This window comes from Blennius ocellaris, assembly GCF_963422515.1.
Source record: "Blennius ocellaris genome assembly, chromosome: 7".
Classification (NCBI taxonomy): Eukaryota; Metazoa; Chordata; class Actinopteri; order Blenniiformes; family Blenniidae; genus Blennius; species Blennius ocellaris.
The window spans coordinates 15,505,786-15,524,847 of NC_137656.1; the positions used below are offsets into that span (position 1 = coordinate 15,505,786).

The 19,062-nt window shown below is 44.0% G+C and overlaps 1 protein-coding gene across 1 annotated transcript in view; it reads right to left on the minus strand.

The window, feature by feature from the left end:
• Positions 1–3,566: 3,566 nt before the first annotated feature.
• The window catches only part of ap1b1 (adaptor related protein complex 1 subunit beta 1), a 30,228-nt gene continuing 14,732 nt past the window's right edge, over positions 3,567–19,062 (minus strand). The window contains exons 15-22 of the mRNA XM_080499789.1: positions 18,562–18,591; positions 18,336–18,473; positions 18,108–18,253; positions 17,889–18,018; positions 13,622–13,706; positions 12,963–13,049; positions 12,215–12,369; positions 3,567–5,027 (exon numbers count right to left, since the gene is read on the minus strand). Coding sequence (XP_080355915.1) covers positions 4,953–5,027; positions 12,215–12,369; positions 12,963–13,049; positions 13,622–13,706; positions 17,889–18,018; positions 18,108–18,253; positions 18,336–18,473; positions 18,562–18,591 — 846 coding nt within the window. The 3' untranslated portion in view covers positions 3,567–4,952. The remainder of the gene's footprint in view (positions 5,028–12,214; positions 12,370–12,962; positions 13,050–13,621; positions 13,707–17,888; positions 18,019–18,107; positions 18,254–18,335; positions 18,474–18,561; positions 18,592–19,062) is intronic.

Sequence of the window (19,062 nt, forward strand, 5' to 3'; positions counted from 1 at the left end):
ACCGCCACCGCGCTCCTCCATCACACGGAGGACGGGCGCACAGCCGCCAGCCTCGTAAATAAGCCTTCCACGTGCTTGACAATTGGCTGCCACCCCATAATTTTCTAGGTTTTTTTTTTTCTGTCGATGGCAGGAGGATCAGTGTGTTCCCCGGGGGGCGCTTCAAGAGAGAGGAGGCAGTCCATACAGCCCGCAGACCTCCTGCGCGTTCTGTAAAGGCATCTGGAGTCTGTTGAGGAGCGCTGTGCGTCTGCCAGTGGAAAGACAGGGGCGCTCTCTCTCGCTCTCTCTCTCTCTCTCTCTCTCTCTCTCTCTCTCTGCTCATCCAATAGGATCATGTCGTGCACAAGGCGTGTGAAGGCTTCTTGCTCCCATACGCCGCAAATAAATAAATAACTCAATAAATACACACATAAATAAATAATTCAATGGCAGAGGAACAGGCCACACGCTACAAAATTGTGTTGCCGGAGTGCAGAGGGGTTGTATCCCATGAGGGTGAGTGATCACCGGACAGGGCCACAGGGGAGGAGACGCCTCACACTTTATGGCGTGCTGTCGTCTCAGATGGGCCCGTAAACAGCGAGGAGAGAGGAGTCCAGCACTTTATTAAAAAAAGAAAAAGAAGAAAAAAAGAAAAAAGCCACTCTCGTTATAGCAGGTGGTTTAAAGTGTGTGAGGAGGAGCCCCCTTTCCTCTTAAAGCCTGCACAACATTGTCAAGACCAAGAAGAACACGTTGATTGCATTGGGGGGGAGGGGGGGGGTTCCAAAGGCTTCTCACAGTATGAGGTGTTCAGAAACAAAACATATATTTTGTGTAGTTGTAAGATGGAACCGTCATCCCATTTGTGTGTTTTGCACGCTACTTAAAAAACACAATTACAGCGTGAAACGCCATATTTAGTGTATATTTAGTGTCTATAAGCACTGACTTCCGCCTGACCCATTAAAGTTGCACTTGAAAGGTGCAAACGATTTTATTAACTACCCTCAAAGCTGATATGTTTTTGTTTTTTTAAACAAGATTCCTCCGGAAGATTAATCTCTCTGGTGAATCACCTGAGAACAAAACCAGATTGCATCAAAGAAGACAAAACATTAGCCCAGGAGATTACTCTTTAAACGCAGAGCGCGTGAGGCCTTTCTACAAAGCATTGATATTCATGTGAAGAGACTCACTGGGAAAAAGGGGGGGGGAAATGGCTCCTCAAAGCCCCCGACTGGAGGAATCATCAAATGCATGTATATTGGAGGAGCCTGATGGGTCACGTGCTGCACATCAAAAGCAGGAGATATGGCATTGATTTATTTACGTTGTCAGATCACATGAGGTGTGACTTGAATATGGGCTTCCTCCTCACGTGTAATGGACCTCATGCCCCCCCCCTCTGTGCATTAATGTTGCATCGAAAGGCTGAACCGTGTTGAGCATTGATGCACTGCAGTCAGGGACATTTCCAATTATATATGGCCCAGTTCAAGGATTTCATTGCATACATTTTACATAGCAATATCATTTCTTGATTAGTTTGCAGATTCAGTCAGCACTACTTAAAAGTCTACAGCCACTGTGGTTGTTTTTTTTTTTTTTTAAGGTCTCAACAGGAGTGTGTGTTGGAGTCCTCAGAAGTAACACTGCCTTGGGGAAGGAAGGAGAAAATCACCCAGCATTTATGTGAGCGCCATCAGGCTAAGGATTCTGATAAGTATGCAGACATTGGGTTTCAAGTCTGCTCAGTCACATTACATAAAAGCAGAGCTTTAAAGGGACAGTATGCCCTTTTTTTATGAGGTGATTAAAAACACATTCTGCACAGTGGTGTGGTCAGCACTCTCGCCTCACTGTGGGAATGTCTCTGGATTGAATCTGGGTTGTTTTTTTTTGGAGGACTTTCAGTGTGCAGTTTGCATATTCTGTACCTGTGCAGGGTTCAGTGGGTTTTCGTCCTGCATTCTGAAAACAGGTTTTTAAGGTTGAGTGGTGCCTCCTCAATCTTCTGCAATAATGTGGCTGTGCCAAATATGTCTTTTTGGACACCATTCAGCACATCTTTCATAAGGTAAATATTGCTGGATGTCTGATGGTAAAACTAATTTTGAAACGGGAGGAGAGCACGAATTGATGTGAATTCTAAACTGAAGGACAAAAAAAAACTAACTTTAATTTAGTCTGGCCATTATGTAGATTTCAATACCTTTTTTTTTTTTTTTTTCCTGGAGTTAGTGCCAAATCAGTGTGATAGATGTAAATGTTATGTATTTACCTACTTCACCATATATTTTGAGGGTTCAACTGTAAAGGTCTCAAATTTCCAGCCCGGTGAATGTGTTACATATCAAATCAGCTCAATCTCTGACAGTTGGATTTAAAATCAAGCACCAATGAAACACATTTTACATGCTGGACTTTTTATGAAGCAGCATTATTGAAAAAGATTTAACTGGTCAAGTCTGTCAGTATATGAGCTCCATAATCCATCCATTTGTACAATAGAAATAACTGACTTTGCTCTCGCCTGAATGAGCATTTTATGGGTTCAAATACCAGCCAGGGCCTTTCCGTCTGGGGTTTGCATATTGTAAAGTGATCTCATAATGAAGTGGACACAAACACTTGGAGGTAGCCTGCTTTTCATTTGCTATGTGAGTATTCACTGTCAAATTTGGACTCCAGTGTGAATTTTATTACAGGTTTAGTACTCAGGAAAGCGGCAGAGGTGAAGCGACACTGTAAATGTGACTACATTGATGATAATTATGAATTATGAAGCCCAAAACACACGTCCCGTCTGTGTTTTGTGGTTAATATGACTACTTCCGTTCAGTCCAGTTAAAAAGCTATTTCTTGAATTTGGAAGTCAAAGTCCCTTTACAAAAAAACTGAGCTATCAGAATGCAGTAAAGTGGCGCCCCCTGTTGGGACACATCAATCACTGACTGTCAATATTATCGATCATTTGTTAGTGGAAGAGGGTTCCGACAGCCTTGGAGGACTGACCTTCCCTCCTGTGTGATGCGACTGTGGAACTCTGAATACAAGCGAAGTAATAAATCTGAGATTAGGTGTTTGTGTTCACCATCAGGTAATGAAGAGGAAATCCGAGTTAAGCTTCCCAACGGCAGGTGAGACATTTGAAGAAAAAAAAAAAAAGATCCACCACGATTATGCAGTATGTAGTGGATAAACCCCCCCCCCGACACTCGAAGATAAAGGTTGAGAAGACTGTCGAGACTGTAGCAGCACATCGGTGCCCTCGCCGGGCCACCAGAGGACCAGACGAGAGCCCCGAACACCTCAAAGGTCAGCCGTGATTACAAAGAACACACCAAATAGAATTCTTGTAGACTCCAGGCCCCAGTGGGTACGTAGACTTTACCAAGCAAATAAGAATGTTGTTCACCCCGGTGACACTGGGACTCTGGCATCAGCAGACCGTGCCGTGAAAGAATCTTCATTTTTTTTTTTTTATCTCTGGTTTATGTCATGACGGCTGACGAATGAAGAGAAAGAAGAAAAAAAAAAATCCACAATGTGAATTTATCAAGACTTTTAATAGTTCTTATTTCAAATGACGCACGCACATCAAACAAAATCATGTCGATCAAAAACATCTGATTAAACTTTTCTTTTCTTTTTTGTACAGCATTTCATATGAATGGGCCGTCAACCACCACACTCGGAGATACACACTCGGAGGACACGGCTTCCTCCGCTCTAATCTGGAAAAAGGTGTTAGCGTGAGGTGCAATCATCCTGTAGAGCCGATAAAAGGGCCTCGGCGTAATCGCTCGGAAAAGGAATTCAATTATTCCGTCTGTAGGTAAAACAGGGACACGGGTGTTTTTTTCGCCGTCGATCGCGTTCAAGCTGGAGCCCACGTGCTTGCTACGTGTACACCTTTCAATCCCAGAGCTTTTTTTTTTTTCTTCTCCACCCCGAACCCTTATCTCAAGTAGCCATGGACCTCCAGAGAGCTGTAATGAAGACACATGGAGGGCAAAGTGGCAGAGAGCCCGAGAAACCTCCGCTGGCCAAGGGGGGTAAATCTAAAACCTTCACGACCCAAGGCTCCATAACAGTTTGCCCACAGTTACATCGAGACTACAAACACAAATCAAACCATGGAATGACTAATAAGGGCGCAGTTGGTGGACTACCTGCTAGATAGACCAAGACAATGATGTCAAAAATTAAAAGTAAATACACACTAGCACGGTTCCCGTGCAGACACTCGGCTTTACGGGGGAGATTTGTGAATGGGACTCTGTGGCGACCCACAGACAACAAAGGAAAACTCTAGAAAATGACAAACGACAACTATTGTGTAGTTTTTAAGTATTTATGTGTCCTTTATGGCCCGCACAGCCATTATGCACTCCAAACAGGCAGAGGGAGAGGAGCATTAAAGCTTTTTTTCTGACACAACTTAATTGAAATTACCCCCCCCCCCCCCAAATAAATACACCTAAAGGGATGATTCACCTGCTGATTGCTGATGCTAAAGAGAAAAAAAAAAAAGCCTCTAATTTGCAGAAAAGTGGGGCTTGAAAATGATTAAAGAGCCTCCTGCGGAGAAACAGGCAACAGTGAGAGAAGTCTGTCCCTCTAGAGAAAAACCGGAGGACGTCAGGACGGCGGAGGGGGAAATAACAAGGGTTATTTTGTCCAGAAGCAGAAACCTGCGGTGCGGGCAGACTTACAAAGAGAGGGCATGTCTGCAGTAGTGAAGAGGGGCAGAGCTCGGGTTCAATAGACCTCAACCCATCTGAAACAAACGGCTGAAGGACACACAGACTGCAGCATGCGAGACGAGACGAGACGGAGTGGGAAGACTGGCTCCTTGCGCTGCGTGAGCTTTGTAACGTGGTTGGCGGGCCTGATGACGGAGGGAGGGAGGAGGGTGGGGGTCAGGAGTCCGTGAGGGCGGCAGGCCGGAGGGGGTGAAGTGTTCAGTTCTTCAGCGCCGCCTCGTAGCTCTGGAACACACACTGAGAGACCTCGGGAGCTCTGCACTTCAGAGAAACCTGCGGGACGACAGGAGACGGGAAGGGGAAGAGAATTCATTTGACTCAAAAACGAAAAGGTTGGAGCGCACGTTTTAAAGTCTGATCCCACCATTTAAGAGCGCTCTGAATCCAAATTATAAATGACACCACACATCAATGCACCGACTCCCATCACTGGTAGAGTTCAGCCGCATGCTTCCTTGCCTTTTATAGCATTCTCTGACTGGCTGAACACATTTCAAACCTTCCCAACCTGTATGGTCTCTGGTTGTGGGTGAGAATATACAATGATGCTGTGAAATAAATGCTCCAGCAATAAACAGTCATGAAATAAATCAATTCCACAAAGATCCATAAGAAAAGAATTAGGAAAGACGAGGTTGCAACAACAAAGTCCTATATGGTATTATTTATGTACTTCTGTGATATTAGCCACAACAGTCAGTAGACAATCGTCTATTGTTTTTAATTGCCCCGTTACTGCAGGAGACCAAAACCCTGCGCTTCCCCCTGATCAGAGAGGAAAGCAGGTTGACATTAGCAGAGTTTTTTAATCCAGCATTATCGTCCTCAGACAGACAAAGACAGAAGTGCAGATACAAAAGCAGAGTAAACAGCGGCAGCCTCTCCCCCTCTTTGATGTCGGTCTCAGCTGGGAGCAGGCCTGGGGTTTGATGGAGCCCGTTTCTCTCCACCATCATGCTGCAATCACACTGCAGACGTTATTCCGTTAGATCCACGAGCTCGCTATTTACAGGAAACGCAAACCCACCTGGAGCAGTGGAGCAGCTTTACCACAATACCCACTCTGCCATCACGGCACAAAAGAGGGATTGCACTAATAAAATACAGTGTTTCTGAATACTTGTGTGTGTGTGTGTGTATATATATATATATATATATATATATATATATATAAATAATTGCTGCGAGGTGAAAACCAGCCAACACTGCTTTTTCTTGTTACGACTGGAGCTGTAAATAACCAGCATGCCTCTGCAAAGTAGAGAACAACCTGCATTTTTCTTGTCCACATGGACACACACTTACCAATAATTACTGTTGTCCTGCTCCAGCTTTTATTTGCTGGGATTTTTTTTTAAATTTTTTTTTTTAATTTAAAACCCTATTTGTTCTACTCGAGTGGCGCAGGTCAAATTTTTACATCTTCACTAGTCAGTACCGGAAAAACTAGTAGGTTAGTCTTTTTTATATATGTATAACATTGTCTGTGAGTCTATGGGAGCTTTAGTACAACCAGAGAGATGTAAAAAATAAATAAAATAACCAGGCAAAAACCAGCGAGGTTACTCAGCCTTTTAATGTAAAACAAGGAGGCAGGCGGTCTCCGTCCAAAACATTAAAAACTAGAATCAGTCCTCTGGCGTAAAGCACATTTCACTGGGGTTTTTGGACGTTAACCTGCAGGGAACTACAGCTGCTGCTTGTGGTCCAAATGAACAACCGACACCGTGATCCTGGTCGGGGGAGAAAAAAAACAAAACAAGACAATGCCCTTCAACACCTGCTCGTTCTTAACAGGGTTGTAGGCAATGCTTTTAGGAAGTTAATGGGATAAATGGAGCCTGAATAGAGCGCTGCGTGACACTTCAACTGCTATAATGGATTTCAAAAGCTGCTGAAGATTATAAATAAAGGGGCTATTAAGGCAAACAACCTTTTTTGGGAACAGAATGAAATTCTGCAGAGAGAAATTGGTTTCCAGGAACACCCCGAGCCGGTAGGCATGCTATGTGCTCAGGACGTCTGAAGAGTTGTAGTTTTGAGCGACGCGCACGAGCAGCACACGACAAGGAACCGAGTCTCAGACGTTGCTATGCTCTGAAAGAAACAGCGTTTGAATGACTGCGCGATCATCTCCTCTCTGCTTGCTGCATGTGTCTTATTAACCAGCGAGGACGGAGTGACCCTGATATCTGACATTAGATTTCTGGTGGGCTTTTCACCAGATTCTCTTCATGCATGCCGACTTTTATATTACGCTCGTAATTACAAAGTGATCCCGTCGATAATGTTTTGCGTCTGTATCAGCACACGGCGGGGTTTTTATAAATATTACAATGATCAATGATTGAAAGAAATGTGATAAAAGGAGACTTCCTTCATAACTCCAAATATCAAAACGGAGGGACGGGCTGTTGGGTGCTGCGGCTGAATGAAGTGCCAATACTGCGCAGCCCCTTCAAAAGTCCACTGGTGCACTCGGGGCTCTTTACTAATACATGCTGCTGGCATCATTTAGTCGGCTGCGCTCCGAACACCACAGGGTGAGATGTGAAGAAATGCAGCAGTGTGAGGAGAGCCTTTAACTGCAGCCTTCCTGCGGACAGCTCAGGGCTCGCTGCTGAAATCGGCGCATTAAATGAGGGCACATGCAAAAAAAACAACAACAAAAAAACAGGAAGCCTGGGGCCAGCCAGGTTTTGGTGGACTGTGAGATTTTTTTTTCTCTCCTCATAACAGTGCTTTTGTTTCATTATATCAATACAATGGACCTAAAATAATAACGAGCTTCTATACTATCAGTGAAGATAAGGCTTCTACACAAGAAAACGGCATGAAAACACTGCAGGAGTCTTTGTAAAACCTGGAGCCGCTGAGCTTCTCTAATGCAGGATGACGCAGATAACTCGATGAAAGACGCTCAATACAAGATGGCGGTTTAATAAAGTCACACTGTGACACTGGAAAGCAATGGGATCATTCAACTGTCACCAATTTTGCTCCGAAATGCAATAGAGGAACTAAACACAGCTCCATATTTGGAAAGAAACTTAAAACAGAATTGGATTTTGTAAGCAATCTATTTAAATTTTGAAGTGGACGTTGGCGTTTGAGTGCATCTTTCCCTTAATATAAATACGAGAATGCCTCACTGCAGCGAGCGACTCCTCCTGTCACACCGGTGTTCACACCCGCATGACACGAGCCACGTCGGGGCCAGACGGGGACGCCGACTGGCGCAAACCCTTTCCGAATCCCGACGTCGGGTCCGGAGTCCCGTTGGAGGTCGTTTACTGAACAAATGGTAGTCAGGTGAGAATTCATCGCGACGGTTTGAGTCTTCAGTTCGCATGGAGATTCCACAAGTTACCGCCGCCTAATGTTCAGTCATGTTGAATGCCAGCACAATATATTGTTTTGCTTATATCCCACATTTTCACTGCATGAGCAAGCTCACACTGACGCACGCTAAAGCCCACAGCTGATGGATGCCAAGTGACGTGGGCGACCATTGGGTTCGTGCCAATGAGGGTTTGGACCAGCAGGTTAAAACAAAACAACTTGTTCTCGTTTCAAATCTCTCACAAGTGTTTTATTTATTCGGGGAAAAAAAAACCCTGCATTTGTCACATTCACAGTATCAGAATTATTCTTTCATTTCCATTTGTCTCCTAAATTCTTCCCACTATTGTGGGCTAAAGGTTATTCTCATGAAATATTTGACCATTTCCCCTTCATCTAATCCTTTGTCGCTCCATTATTTTTATTTTATTTGTCTCTCATCCAGTTTCAACACCGTTTCATCCAATTTGGGAGGATGCAGCCAAAAGGCAGGGTTCGCCCAGGACAGGACACCAGACCACAATTATTTAAACCAAATAAAAACACTGGTTTTCACTTGTGATTTGTGTGGAGGAATGTCAGTCATGTCTGTGGTGTCCGTTTCCATGCCAAAGCTCACTGTGACATAAAGAAAAGGAATCATCAGCTCAAATGGCAAGTAAAAGAAAAGAAAAGGGAAAAAAAAAAAAAAAAAACCTGCCCCCTGGCCACATCGTTGCCATGGGGACAAGAGATGGCAGAAGAGAACATGCTTCACGTCAAGGAGAGCGACGTCCCACTTCTCCACTATAAATATTGTTAAGCATTCATGAGCGCAGATGGGGGAGAGAGAGAGCGAGAGAGAGAGAGAAAGGAAAAAACTTTGAGCAGGACGCTTTTGTCCCGACGTGTCACGAGATGAGATGAACACAATGTGACGGTGTGGAAGGGGTCGACTGAGGTGACGGGAACACGGGGGAAACATCACGTGAATCTGCAGCTCTGCTCGGCTTTAAGCAGCTTTGAGGTGAGTTCCAGCTCTTTTTTTTTTTTTTTTAGATAGCCGTCCCTTCATCGGTTCAGTTCACTCTCATTTAGCCCATTTTAGTTTTGTTTAAGCTGCAACGGGTTTTTCAGTTTTCAGCAGAAACAAGGTATTAGTTTTTCACTTTGATAAAAAAAAAAATTAAAAAAAAGAAGAAAAATCCAAATGAGCGAACGAGCTCAGCATTTCAACTTCAAAGGTGATATGGTAATGTGGTACCAGCTGGTCTCCACCGTCCTTAAGTGAAACGAGGAAGCGGTTTTAGAGATAATGCAAAATGTAAGACTTTGTCCTTGAACAGTTATTGTCCATTGTAATGTAATTTTACAACAGTGACTTGTTCTCCAACAACGTGTGATAACACAGCCCATTAGCTGCATTCACAAAAATCAAGTCCATTCGTCGCGCACGGCATATTCAGTTTAAACGCTTTGCCATCGTCGTCAAACTTCATCTCGGAGCAGAGTTGGGAGTGTGGATCTGGGGACACAGCTATACATGTGAAGTGAAGCATCATGGGAGCCCACAGAGTCTCACCAAGTGTTGAAACATCGGAAGGAAATGGGCCAAAACGTCAAACACGCTTCCAGTGATGACAATAGATTACATAACGCGGCTTTATTTATAACGTCTTACCCTGAGGAGCACGGGCGCTGAAAAACATGCAGGCTTTGCTTCGTCTGCTGCTAAAAATAGCTGCAGACAAAAAAGGCTGTGGCAGCTTGGCTTTAATGTCCTGAGCCAAGAGGAGCGCAGGGACGGTGCAGCAGGAAGCGGCGCAGTGGGACAAGCGTCAGAGCACAACGCTGGACTCGCAGCGACGTCGACTCCAAAGTTCAGTCGCGGTGAATCTGCGCCTCTCCACAGAACAGGGTGATGGAGCGTTTTCAATTTAGAAGTCAGATTTACGAAAAGACGGGAGCGGAGCAAAATATGAAGGGTGGACATGAACAACCTCCTGAATGAATGACGTCACTCAAGGACTGTGGTTGTTTGAGTCTATAGCAGGTGAAATGGATTGAGCACAATGAGCTGTGCAAAGTGTGAACCAGTTGAAAAAAAAATCGAAAGATTTAACTGAACCAGAAGGACTGAATGGACAAATTGCTCGGTCTAGACGGGAGGAAACAAGACGACGGTTAACGCCGCCTCATAAATAAAACATGTTCGGAAACTCAGAGCCGAGTGGCGAGAACAGAGTCGTGCCAAGGTCACCGTCCGGGACGGAGTCTTGCAGAAATTCGAAGCCAAAAACAATCCATCAAGAGCAGAGCCTCGACACGCTGACGAAGGAACGCCACGCAAAAAAAAAAACATTTTTTAAATGCATGTGCGCACTAATGGACATGTGCACAGATTGGATGAGTCACCAAATCAAACCTCCCCTCAGCCGCACCTTCGCAGCCCATTACTGCACATCAATCTCAGTCAATTCTCTGCTCGTCCAAAACCAGATAAGCCGCTTTTTTTTTTTTTTTTATCTCTTTATCTGCAACCATCGCAGTATTTTTCGACTCTTATCACACTGACTTTATTCAACCCGTCTGGGTCCTGAAGTGCCCTGGAAGCACAAGGCCTGGAGGTGGACGTCTTCCTCACCGCACACACCAACACACCCAATTATTGTCACATTATTCTCGTGGTCAATTACGGGAAGTGATCTGCTTTATCAGATAATGACGTCCACATTTCTCCCCAGTACTCCGATGTCTTTGTTCTTGTAAACCAGATTATTACATTTATTTCCTTCTCGGTGACAAAGAGCAGCTTCTGGAGTGAAGAGGTGACTTATTTCATGTAAAATGAGATGAGAGGGATTCTTTAAAAAAACAGTTTGGCTCTTACATCACTGGTATGGATACATATCCTCTGGAACAAATCTGATAATGACCTTTTGTCCAATGAGCCATTTCATTCAGCATCTGGTTCACAACGCAGAACATTTTAAAACAGACTTTTATAGTTGATATGATAGAATGTACTCAAAATCCCTCTGGTGGGGGCAACAAGAGTCGACCACAAGTGTGGGGAACCTGCGCTTGAATCCCCGGTGCAGCAGAAAGGGCCTCCAGCAGAACAACGAGCTTCATTTGTTTCACACACAACAGCAGCTTGCAAAGACTCGCTGTGGCAACTTCCTGTAAAAAGGAACGGTCAAACAGACTATCACCGGAGATGGTAATTGAGGCCCTCTAAAGGACTAATACTGCACATATAAAGCATGAATCAATGCTAACGATGGCCTCTTAGGAGTCTGAGCAAATTACACTCGTAAATTAAATGTTCATTTAGAAGATGAAACCTTTATAAGGCTCCGATAAGACATCAGCCACTGTGTAGCACTAACGAATACTTGCATATTTAGAGCATTTAAGAATAACTTTTATCAGTAACGCGTCTGAATTTTGATGTTTTCTCATCATGCTCCAGGCTTTCTTTGTACTCCAGCAAAAAAACGTTTCCGTTTCCATTTGTTTTGCATTTGCATCTAAAATGTACCTGCTGATTTTAATAGTTTTTCATTTTCATTCGGTTTTCTTGTCTGCAGCTGTATTAATTACCACCTTGAAAGATGATGTATAAAAAAAAAAAAAAAAAAGGTGTGGTTGATTGATAATCTTTTGAGCTCATATGGTGCAATTAAAAAGAAATTGATGTGATGCAGGTATCCAGTGTGATGGTATCCAAACTCCGGTTGGTACGACATTACATATCTGCTTGTGTTGCGCAAAACAAAGACTTGTAAACCAAACGGATGCTGGTCAGCTTCATAAGAGCCAAGCCCTCGTGGGAAATCCCAACAGACACGAGTTAATTCTGACAATGTACCAGCTGCTCACAGATAAATGACCGATAGATAAGTTTCTGGTTATAAATAGCTTCACATACGGTCTCCAATATTGTCCGCTGATCCCTTTCACAGATCTCCTGCCATCATAGCGCCCCCGCCTGCTCCGGCCGCAGCAGGGCATCCTGACTTCCGTCCAAAGCATTTGGAATGGAACATTTTCAGGACGAGCCCTCCTCGTGTATCCGGACCAGCACGACAGATGTTGACGTTGCCGCGACGCGAGTGAATCTCGGCTGTACTCACTGTGTAATTCGGGTTTCCTGCCTGCACCCTCAGCTCGGCCAACACCCAGATGCCGTTGGTGAGCTTCATGGACTGATAGAGCATGTCCTGGCCGTCCACCGTACGCTTCGCTATGGTGAAGATGTTGCTCCCCTGCAGCTTGTTGGAGGCGGCATCTGTTCAGTGAACACGAACAGAAATTAACACAACTCTCGGCAGTTTCACCCAAAAAAAAAAAATCGGCTCCAGGTTGGGTTTTGTTTATAAGATTTATATGAAAAGCCACATTCTGATTCCTGTAATGCCCTACACTTGTCTGCTAAAGCTCTCATTAGATGTACCAGACCATAAAGGATTTCTCGCTCTCGTCATCCAATAGAAATTTTTATTGCAGGCCGTCAGCGCAGCAAAGATACAGCCACTAATTTGGAATTAACTTTTCTCGTCGGTCTTGGTTTTGCTGTTGCGCCCCAGCAGGATGCGAAATCCTCCCCTCTCTGTTCATAAGGAAGAAATTTAATCTGCGGGGGGAAATCTCCATTAAGCCGTCATTAGGAATTCTTCTCCAGTTCAGCTGCTTGCACACTTGTGTTAAAACTGAATTATCGCACATAAATAGGGACTGCAGCTGATGAGTTCTCATCAAATACAATTTGCTTCATTAACGACGATCTGATTCCGAGGTTGAGCCGCAGCTCTGCTCGTCTAGTTTCACACCAAGAAGCTGCAGGCACGTGCCTGCGGTGTGGCGTGTATCCACGCTTCTTACCTGAGCTGAGATGGCACTCTTTTATCTGGAACTGGGCCTCGTTGTCATTTGGAATGTCTTTCCATGTGGCGAGGAAGACTTGTCTCTCTGTGGACGAAGAGCCGTAATCCATGAGAGAGGACCAACCACATATTGCAAATACAGAGATGTCAAAAAAAACCAAAACATGACTTTTGTAAAGGTGAATGTACACAGTGTAGCAAAATAAAATGTCCAAGTTGTAAGTATGTGGCTCGATTTCACTCTCTACATAAAGGGTCCCTGCTGGGGCCGAGGGTCCAGAGCATTAGCTCGCAGCCTCTGGCAGCCGTCCCGCTGTCCGACCCATCAGAGCGCTCCACGGGGAGAGACGGCAACATGTTCTCCCACAATAAATCAAACAACAGCACACAAACAAAAGGAGGGAGGGAGGGAGGGAGGGGGCGCAATACTCTTACCAGGCCGTGTGTGATACGGCAGTGGCCGTGTGGTCCCAGTGCAGATGTGAGAGCGAGTTCAGGCGCGGCGAGTGACACATGAGACGATAACGACCGACACGCTCACTACAGTCGCGACGGTGACGCCGCGAACTGAGGCACTGACGTACGCGTCTGCGGGCCGACGTCACCGGGGGCCTTTTGAGACTTTTGAGTGGCGAGATTTATCCGAGGAGCACTCACCCATCTTCCCGTCCTCGACAAACAGCATGCTGATGGGGTACTGACAGCTGAAGTAGAACACGTCGATGTTGTTCTTAACAGCCACCTGCGAGAGAGATTAAGATCCAAGGAGGGAGGAGAACAACAACAGGAGGAGAAACCAGAAGCAATACATCAGTAATTGCATTTTAAGTGCTCTTCAAGGAACGGCATGGCAGCTTTATGTGTGCTGTTTACTGAACAAATGAGCAGTAATGTTTCGGGAATTTGACTCTTGCGCTTACACACGTATATTAAACCATAGAGCAAAGTGAACTGAAACTCTGAGACCAATACTTCTATTTGGAATTTCCATCACAATCAAGCCTCATCTGCAGACAACTTATTTTTTAAGTGAAAACTGGGTACTTCATGTACCATATTTGTTACTGAAATGGCACTCAAACTACACAAGTTTGATCAACCAGAATTCAAATATAAAGAGGCAATTCAGCTGTATTAAGAAATGACAATTTTTTTTTTATTTATTTATTTTTTTTAAGTCTTCTTAAGAGCCTCAATAAATGCCTCATTCTGTTGCCGTCTTATTTTCTCTAAAAAGCTGCCAAATGACGAAGCTCGTCTCTGGAGAACGCGACCTAACTTTTTTTGACGTGTGATTGATGCTTCAGACACTGTTAGAGACGCAATCAATCATAGGTTTCTATATTAAGTCCACTCCATAAACATGTCTGCATTTCCTAAGTTTGGGGCAGTGAAAGATATCCACAGCATTGGTCGTATGGTCATGCTCATCATTGAACCTGCCCGTCACCTTCCATACATCCTACCGCCACAGATCTGGAACTGTCAGAGTGTAGCGAGTCCTATTCATTTTTTTATCAACAAGAGTGGTGTTGTCAGACACTCTTTATATCCTCTGCGGCCACCACTAAACAGCTTTGTTTTGGCAAGATTGGAGTCTCGATCTGTCTACTGAGTGAATTCTTTCTTCACTGTGAGGTGGCGCTTCCATTTCCCGAAGAACAAAGTTTCAATGTGCGACTTTTTGTGCAGCCTGATCGTGCTTTCTGTACAACGCCTCCAATTACAGAGTCATTGATAGAGCAATACACTCCTCTCTCAGAAACCTTCAGTCATAATTTGAAGCTGGAAAAAGCTTGTATTTACTGAGGAAAACAACCCGACTGGTGCCACCATCACTTATTCCTGATGTCATGTCACCCACTATCACTGTGCTACCAAGTCAGCTGGAAACCTGAAGCGAGCTACAAGCTGAAAGTAGTTTTACTTGAACAAGGTGTCTGAAACACTGCATCAATATCTTACAGTAAAATATAGAATTGTGTGTAACCTGTGACCACTGACACATTACTGAACAAGGAAAAAGACAAATTCCTAACTACTTTTTTTTCCTTAAAGGTGTCTTGAAAGAAACCTTTTGTCAGTTCATATGAAAACGTATCATTTTCCCTCCAAGCAGACTTTATTTGGATTTGACCATGTATCACAGAGGATCTAATATCTATGCATTTGCAGTTGTCATAGTATTGTAAGAATTTATTGTATTACATCAAATGAAGCTCGTTTAATCAACACTCGACTTGGACGCTAAATTCATCGTTCTAAAAACAGCATTCTGAAGCGCCTTCATCCAAAAAAAAAAAAAAAAGGATAAAAAAAAAATAAATCGCTAAAGCAAAGGAGATAAAGATAGCAGGCCGAGGCTGAAAATAAATTCCAGAAATAAGGGACAGAAGAGCGAAATGTCATCAAATTAACTAAAATAGCCCTCAAGCAAAACTTTGTATGACGAGACAAAGATGCATTTCATGAGCCTGTTTTCCCTCCCGACACCGTCTGGTCTTTGGACCCTCCGGGATCAAATACAGGACACTTAAACACACCAACACATGTGTCATAAAGCAAGCTCCTCAAATAAACACCAGAGCCTGACAGCGAACGGCTGCTCCACAGAGAAAGACCAGAGGAGAACCAGAGGAATGAGTCATGAATAAATCATCCAGGTGTCTTATTCCCGTCTTGCAGTGGAGGCCGGTACAAACACTGGACTTTCATGCCGAGTGTTTGGACACTGGGGCTCGATTATGAAGAGGTCAAGTGGCCAAGAAGAGGAGGTCTGACACTGCAGCCGAACTTGTGTGCTTTCAGAAGTTCATCCGACACACCGCCAGTCTGACTTTTGTACAGAAAGATATTATCGAGTGTGTTTTACCATTCTTTAGCCTTGGCTTCAGCCGATACCCATTTCAGCTACAACGATTGTGAAAAAGAAAAAAAATGTGTGCCTGAACTTTTAAGCACAATAAACTGAATACACAATATCTTTCCATGCCGAACATCAAGCTTAAGCCCACACAAATTAATGGATTTTTTTTTTACTGTGACATTGTGTCAGTTTTAAAGTGACAATACAAAAGACTTTGTTAGTTTCATTCCAGTTTATCAGAGGTTTGGCTCACAGGATATTTGAAGTCTTATTTGTAACATATACATATACAAATCCTTTCTGTATCCACTTGTCCATCTCCATGTTCATTTAAATCATTTTGAATTTCAATGAGTTCTCAAACTGTTTTTGTCATTCATCCGACATGTTTACATTGAGTGTATATATATATATATATATATATATATATATATATAAACATTTTGCTTTAATTTTCCCAAATCAAATTTCCTGGAATCACCTGCAGATAGTCAACAAAAACAAGAAATGTATTGTTTTCTGAATAACTTCCTGTCATGCTCCAAAAAAAAAAAAAATCATCAATTACAAACCCTCCCAAAGCCATTTAATCTGCACAGACCACCACACGAACAGCAGGACAGATTAATTCATGTTTCACAAGTTCCAAGGCGACAGAAGTGGTTGCACAGTAAAGCTAAATATTTAATGAGACAAACGACTTGGCCTTTTAGTGTTCAATAAGGAGGCAACGGCGGCTCAGGTGGTGGTGCAGCTTGTCTTCCAATTGAATGTTCAATCTCTTCCCACGTTTCAAAATGTTCTTGGGCAAGACGCTGAACCACGACGTGCGATCACCATTAGTGTGTGTGTGTGTTCCTAAATTCAACTCCTGATCAAGTGACACTCTCCCATATAAATGAAGTCCTTTTACCAATAACGGAGTTCTTGTTTTCACCCCTTTCAAGGCCATTTAAAATGTCACTTGACTTCCCACAGTAATAAATTGACAGATCAATAACATCACGCCACATTTCTGAAAACGTTGCTGCTACAACGTAACGATTAGCCTCTTTACGTGCGACAAAGTGAAATATTCAAGCCAATTTGTACAACGAGTAAAGTGGTTTTGTCTTAAACGTTCATTGCTGGAGGTTCGTTGTCGCAGAAATATTCATGAATACTAAGAGAAGCCGTTTCATGAGTTGTGCTGACTTGAGCAGAGTTTCAGCCATTTGAGCATTTGAATAATGATAAAAAAAAGAAAATACTGCTCCTACACAGCGAGAGTCAAAACGGTACTCGGATTAATATTGAGACATAGTATGCCCCAACATGACAAAGCTCATGTGAAACATCTCTTAAGTAAAATATCGGGGTATGTCAAAACAGACAGTAGTGGCCATCAAAGACGCCCTTGAGGCAGCAGAGGAAGGGGGAAAAAAAAAAAAAAAAAAGGCTGGCAGGGTTGCAAAGGCCAGGAGAAACAAAGAAGCCATGTGTTGAGAGACCACTAATGACCACCCCCACCTCTATCGCCCGCCCTTAACACCCTTATCTTCCCCGTCCAGCTGCACACGGCGCCCGTCCACCATCCCTGCCCTGTTAAAAGAACCACCCTGATCAAAAGCCAGCCAGCCTCTGCTGCGCTTTTATTTGCGACGCCTCTGAAGTCCGTTTTATGTTTTAATCCCCATTTTATTCACAGCGTGGGAATTCAACAGTATAGCTGAATAACGGCAAAGGGTGCATTACTAATGGGAGAAGACGTGTGGCAACATTTTTTTTGGGGACGTGGTGGAAAGCGGCAGCCGTGTCTTGTTGGACACACAGTGAAACAGACCACATGACGAAAGAAGCCAAAATATTTGCAAGCTTTGCGCCTGAACAGACTGAGCCAAAACAAAGGATTCATTTTACTACGGAAAAGTCAACATGCACCATTGAATTTTCGCTCCGTTTAAATTACACGACCGAATGACCTTATGAGGTCATCGCATCTCAGGCTTCGTTGGCACCGATATTGCTGGTGTTGAAAATAATATACACTGGCTCACGCTCGCGAGTATCAACTCTCACCTGGAGGTTGTTGAGGGGCTCCATCTTCATGACAGGTCCCACAGTGTTGAGCGGAAGGCTCGCTTCGATATTCTGGTTGGGGCTAACGGGGGTCAGGACCTGGAGCGGGCCGGCTGGAGCGAGGCCGAAGCTGGAGAGCGGCGCAGCAAAAAGACACGGTGTTACCACACGTGCATGGCGATAAAGACAAGTTTCCAGTGGTTAGCGGGGAGGGCAGACCTGTTTCTGTTAAACTGAATGGCAAAATCACTCATGACGCTCATAGCTTTATTGGTGATGGTCATCTCCATCTGGATGACCCCGGCGCGGCGGGCAAAAGTGCCCGTTATCTCCAGACCCTTGGCCTTCATAGCCGGAAGCCAAACCTGAACAAAGACAGAGTGAGAAACGTCCTATCTGCTTCCATCACTTCTTCTTGTTCGTCTTTCTGATCTTGTCGGGACTCACAGTCTTGGGGGGAGTGAAGGATCCCATCGGCATCCCAACTCCACTGCCAAGATCAAACAAGTCATCCAGTCCGCCGCTAACTGGGGCAGGAAAGGAAGCTGGCATTGACGCTGGAGGCGCCCCGAATCCAGTTCCCATCTGTAGGACGCAAAGCAGCACGTCACTGTCAAACATTTACCGTGAGTTTGTATCGACTAATCAAACCCCAACGCAAGTCTGGACTTACAGCAGGACTTCCTCCGAGGTCTCCTCCGAGCTGGGCATGAGAGGAAGAAAAGGACAACATGTGAAAAGCTGCAGCAATATTATATAATATTCTGGGAGATGTTGAGGAGGAAGGAGGGGTGTGAGAGTCTAACGCAGGAGTGTCAAACTCATTTTAGTCTAATAGCCACATATAGTCCAATATGATCTCTGAAATTGCTGTCATTGTCCTTGTTTCCTTAAACAGCTTTAAAGTTTGCCTTTTTTTAATGATACATCTTTTGTTATTATACATTTCACTGTATTTTGTACAAAGTTCAAAATGTATGGCTTGTCGTTTCTCCTTTCAATTTTGTTGGATTGGAAAAAAAAAAAGTTTGTTTGTCTGTTAAAAGATCAGAGATCCTCTCTGCAACACTGTTTAAGGCTGCTGCTGATTCTCACAGGCAAACGGTCTCTGCAGTCTCAATAAAACAAGTTTTTCACAAACCAACACTCAGTTTGGCCTTGATGTTAAAGTTGC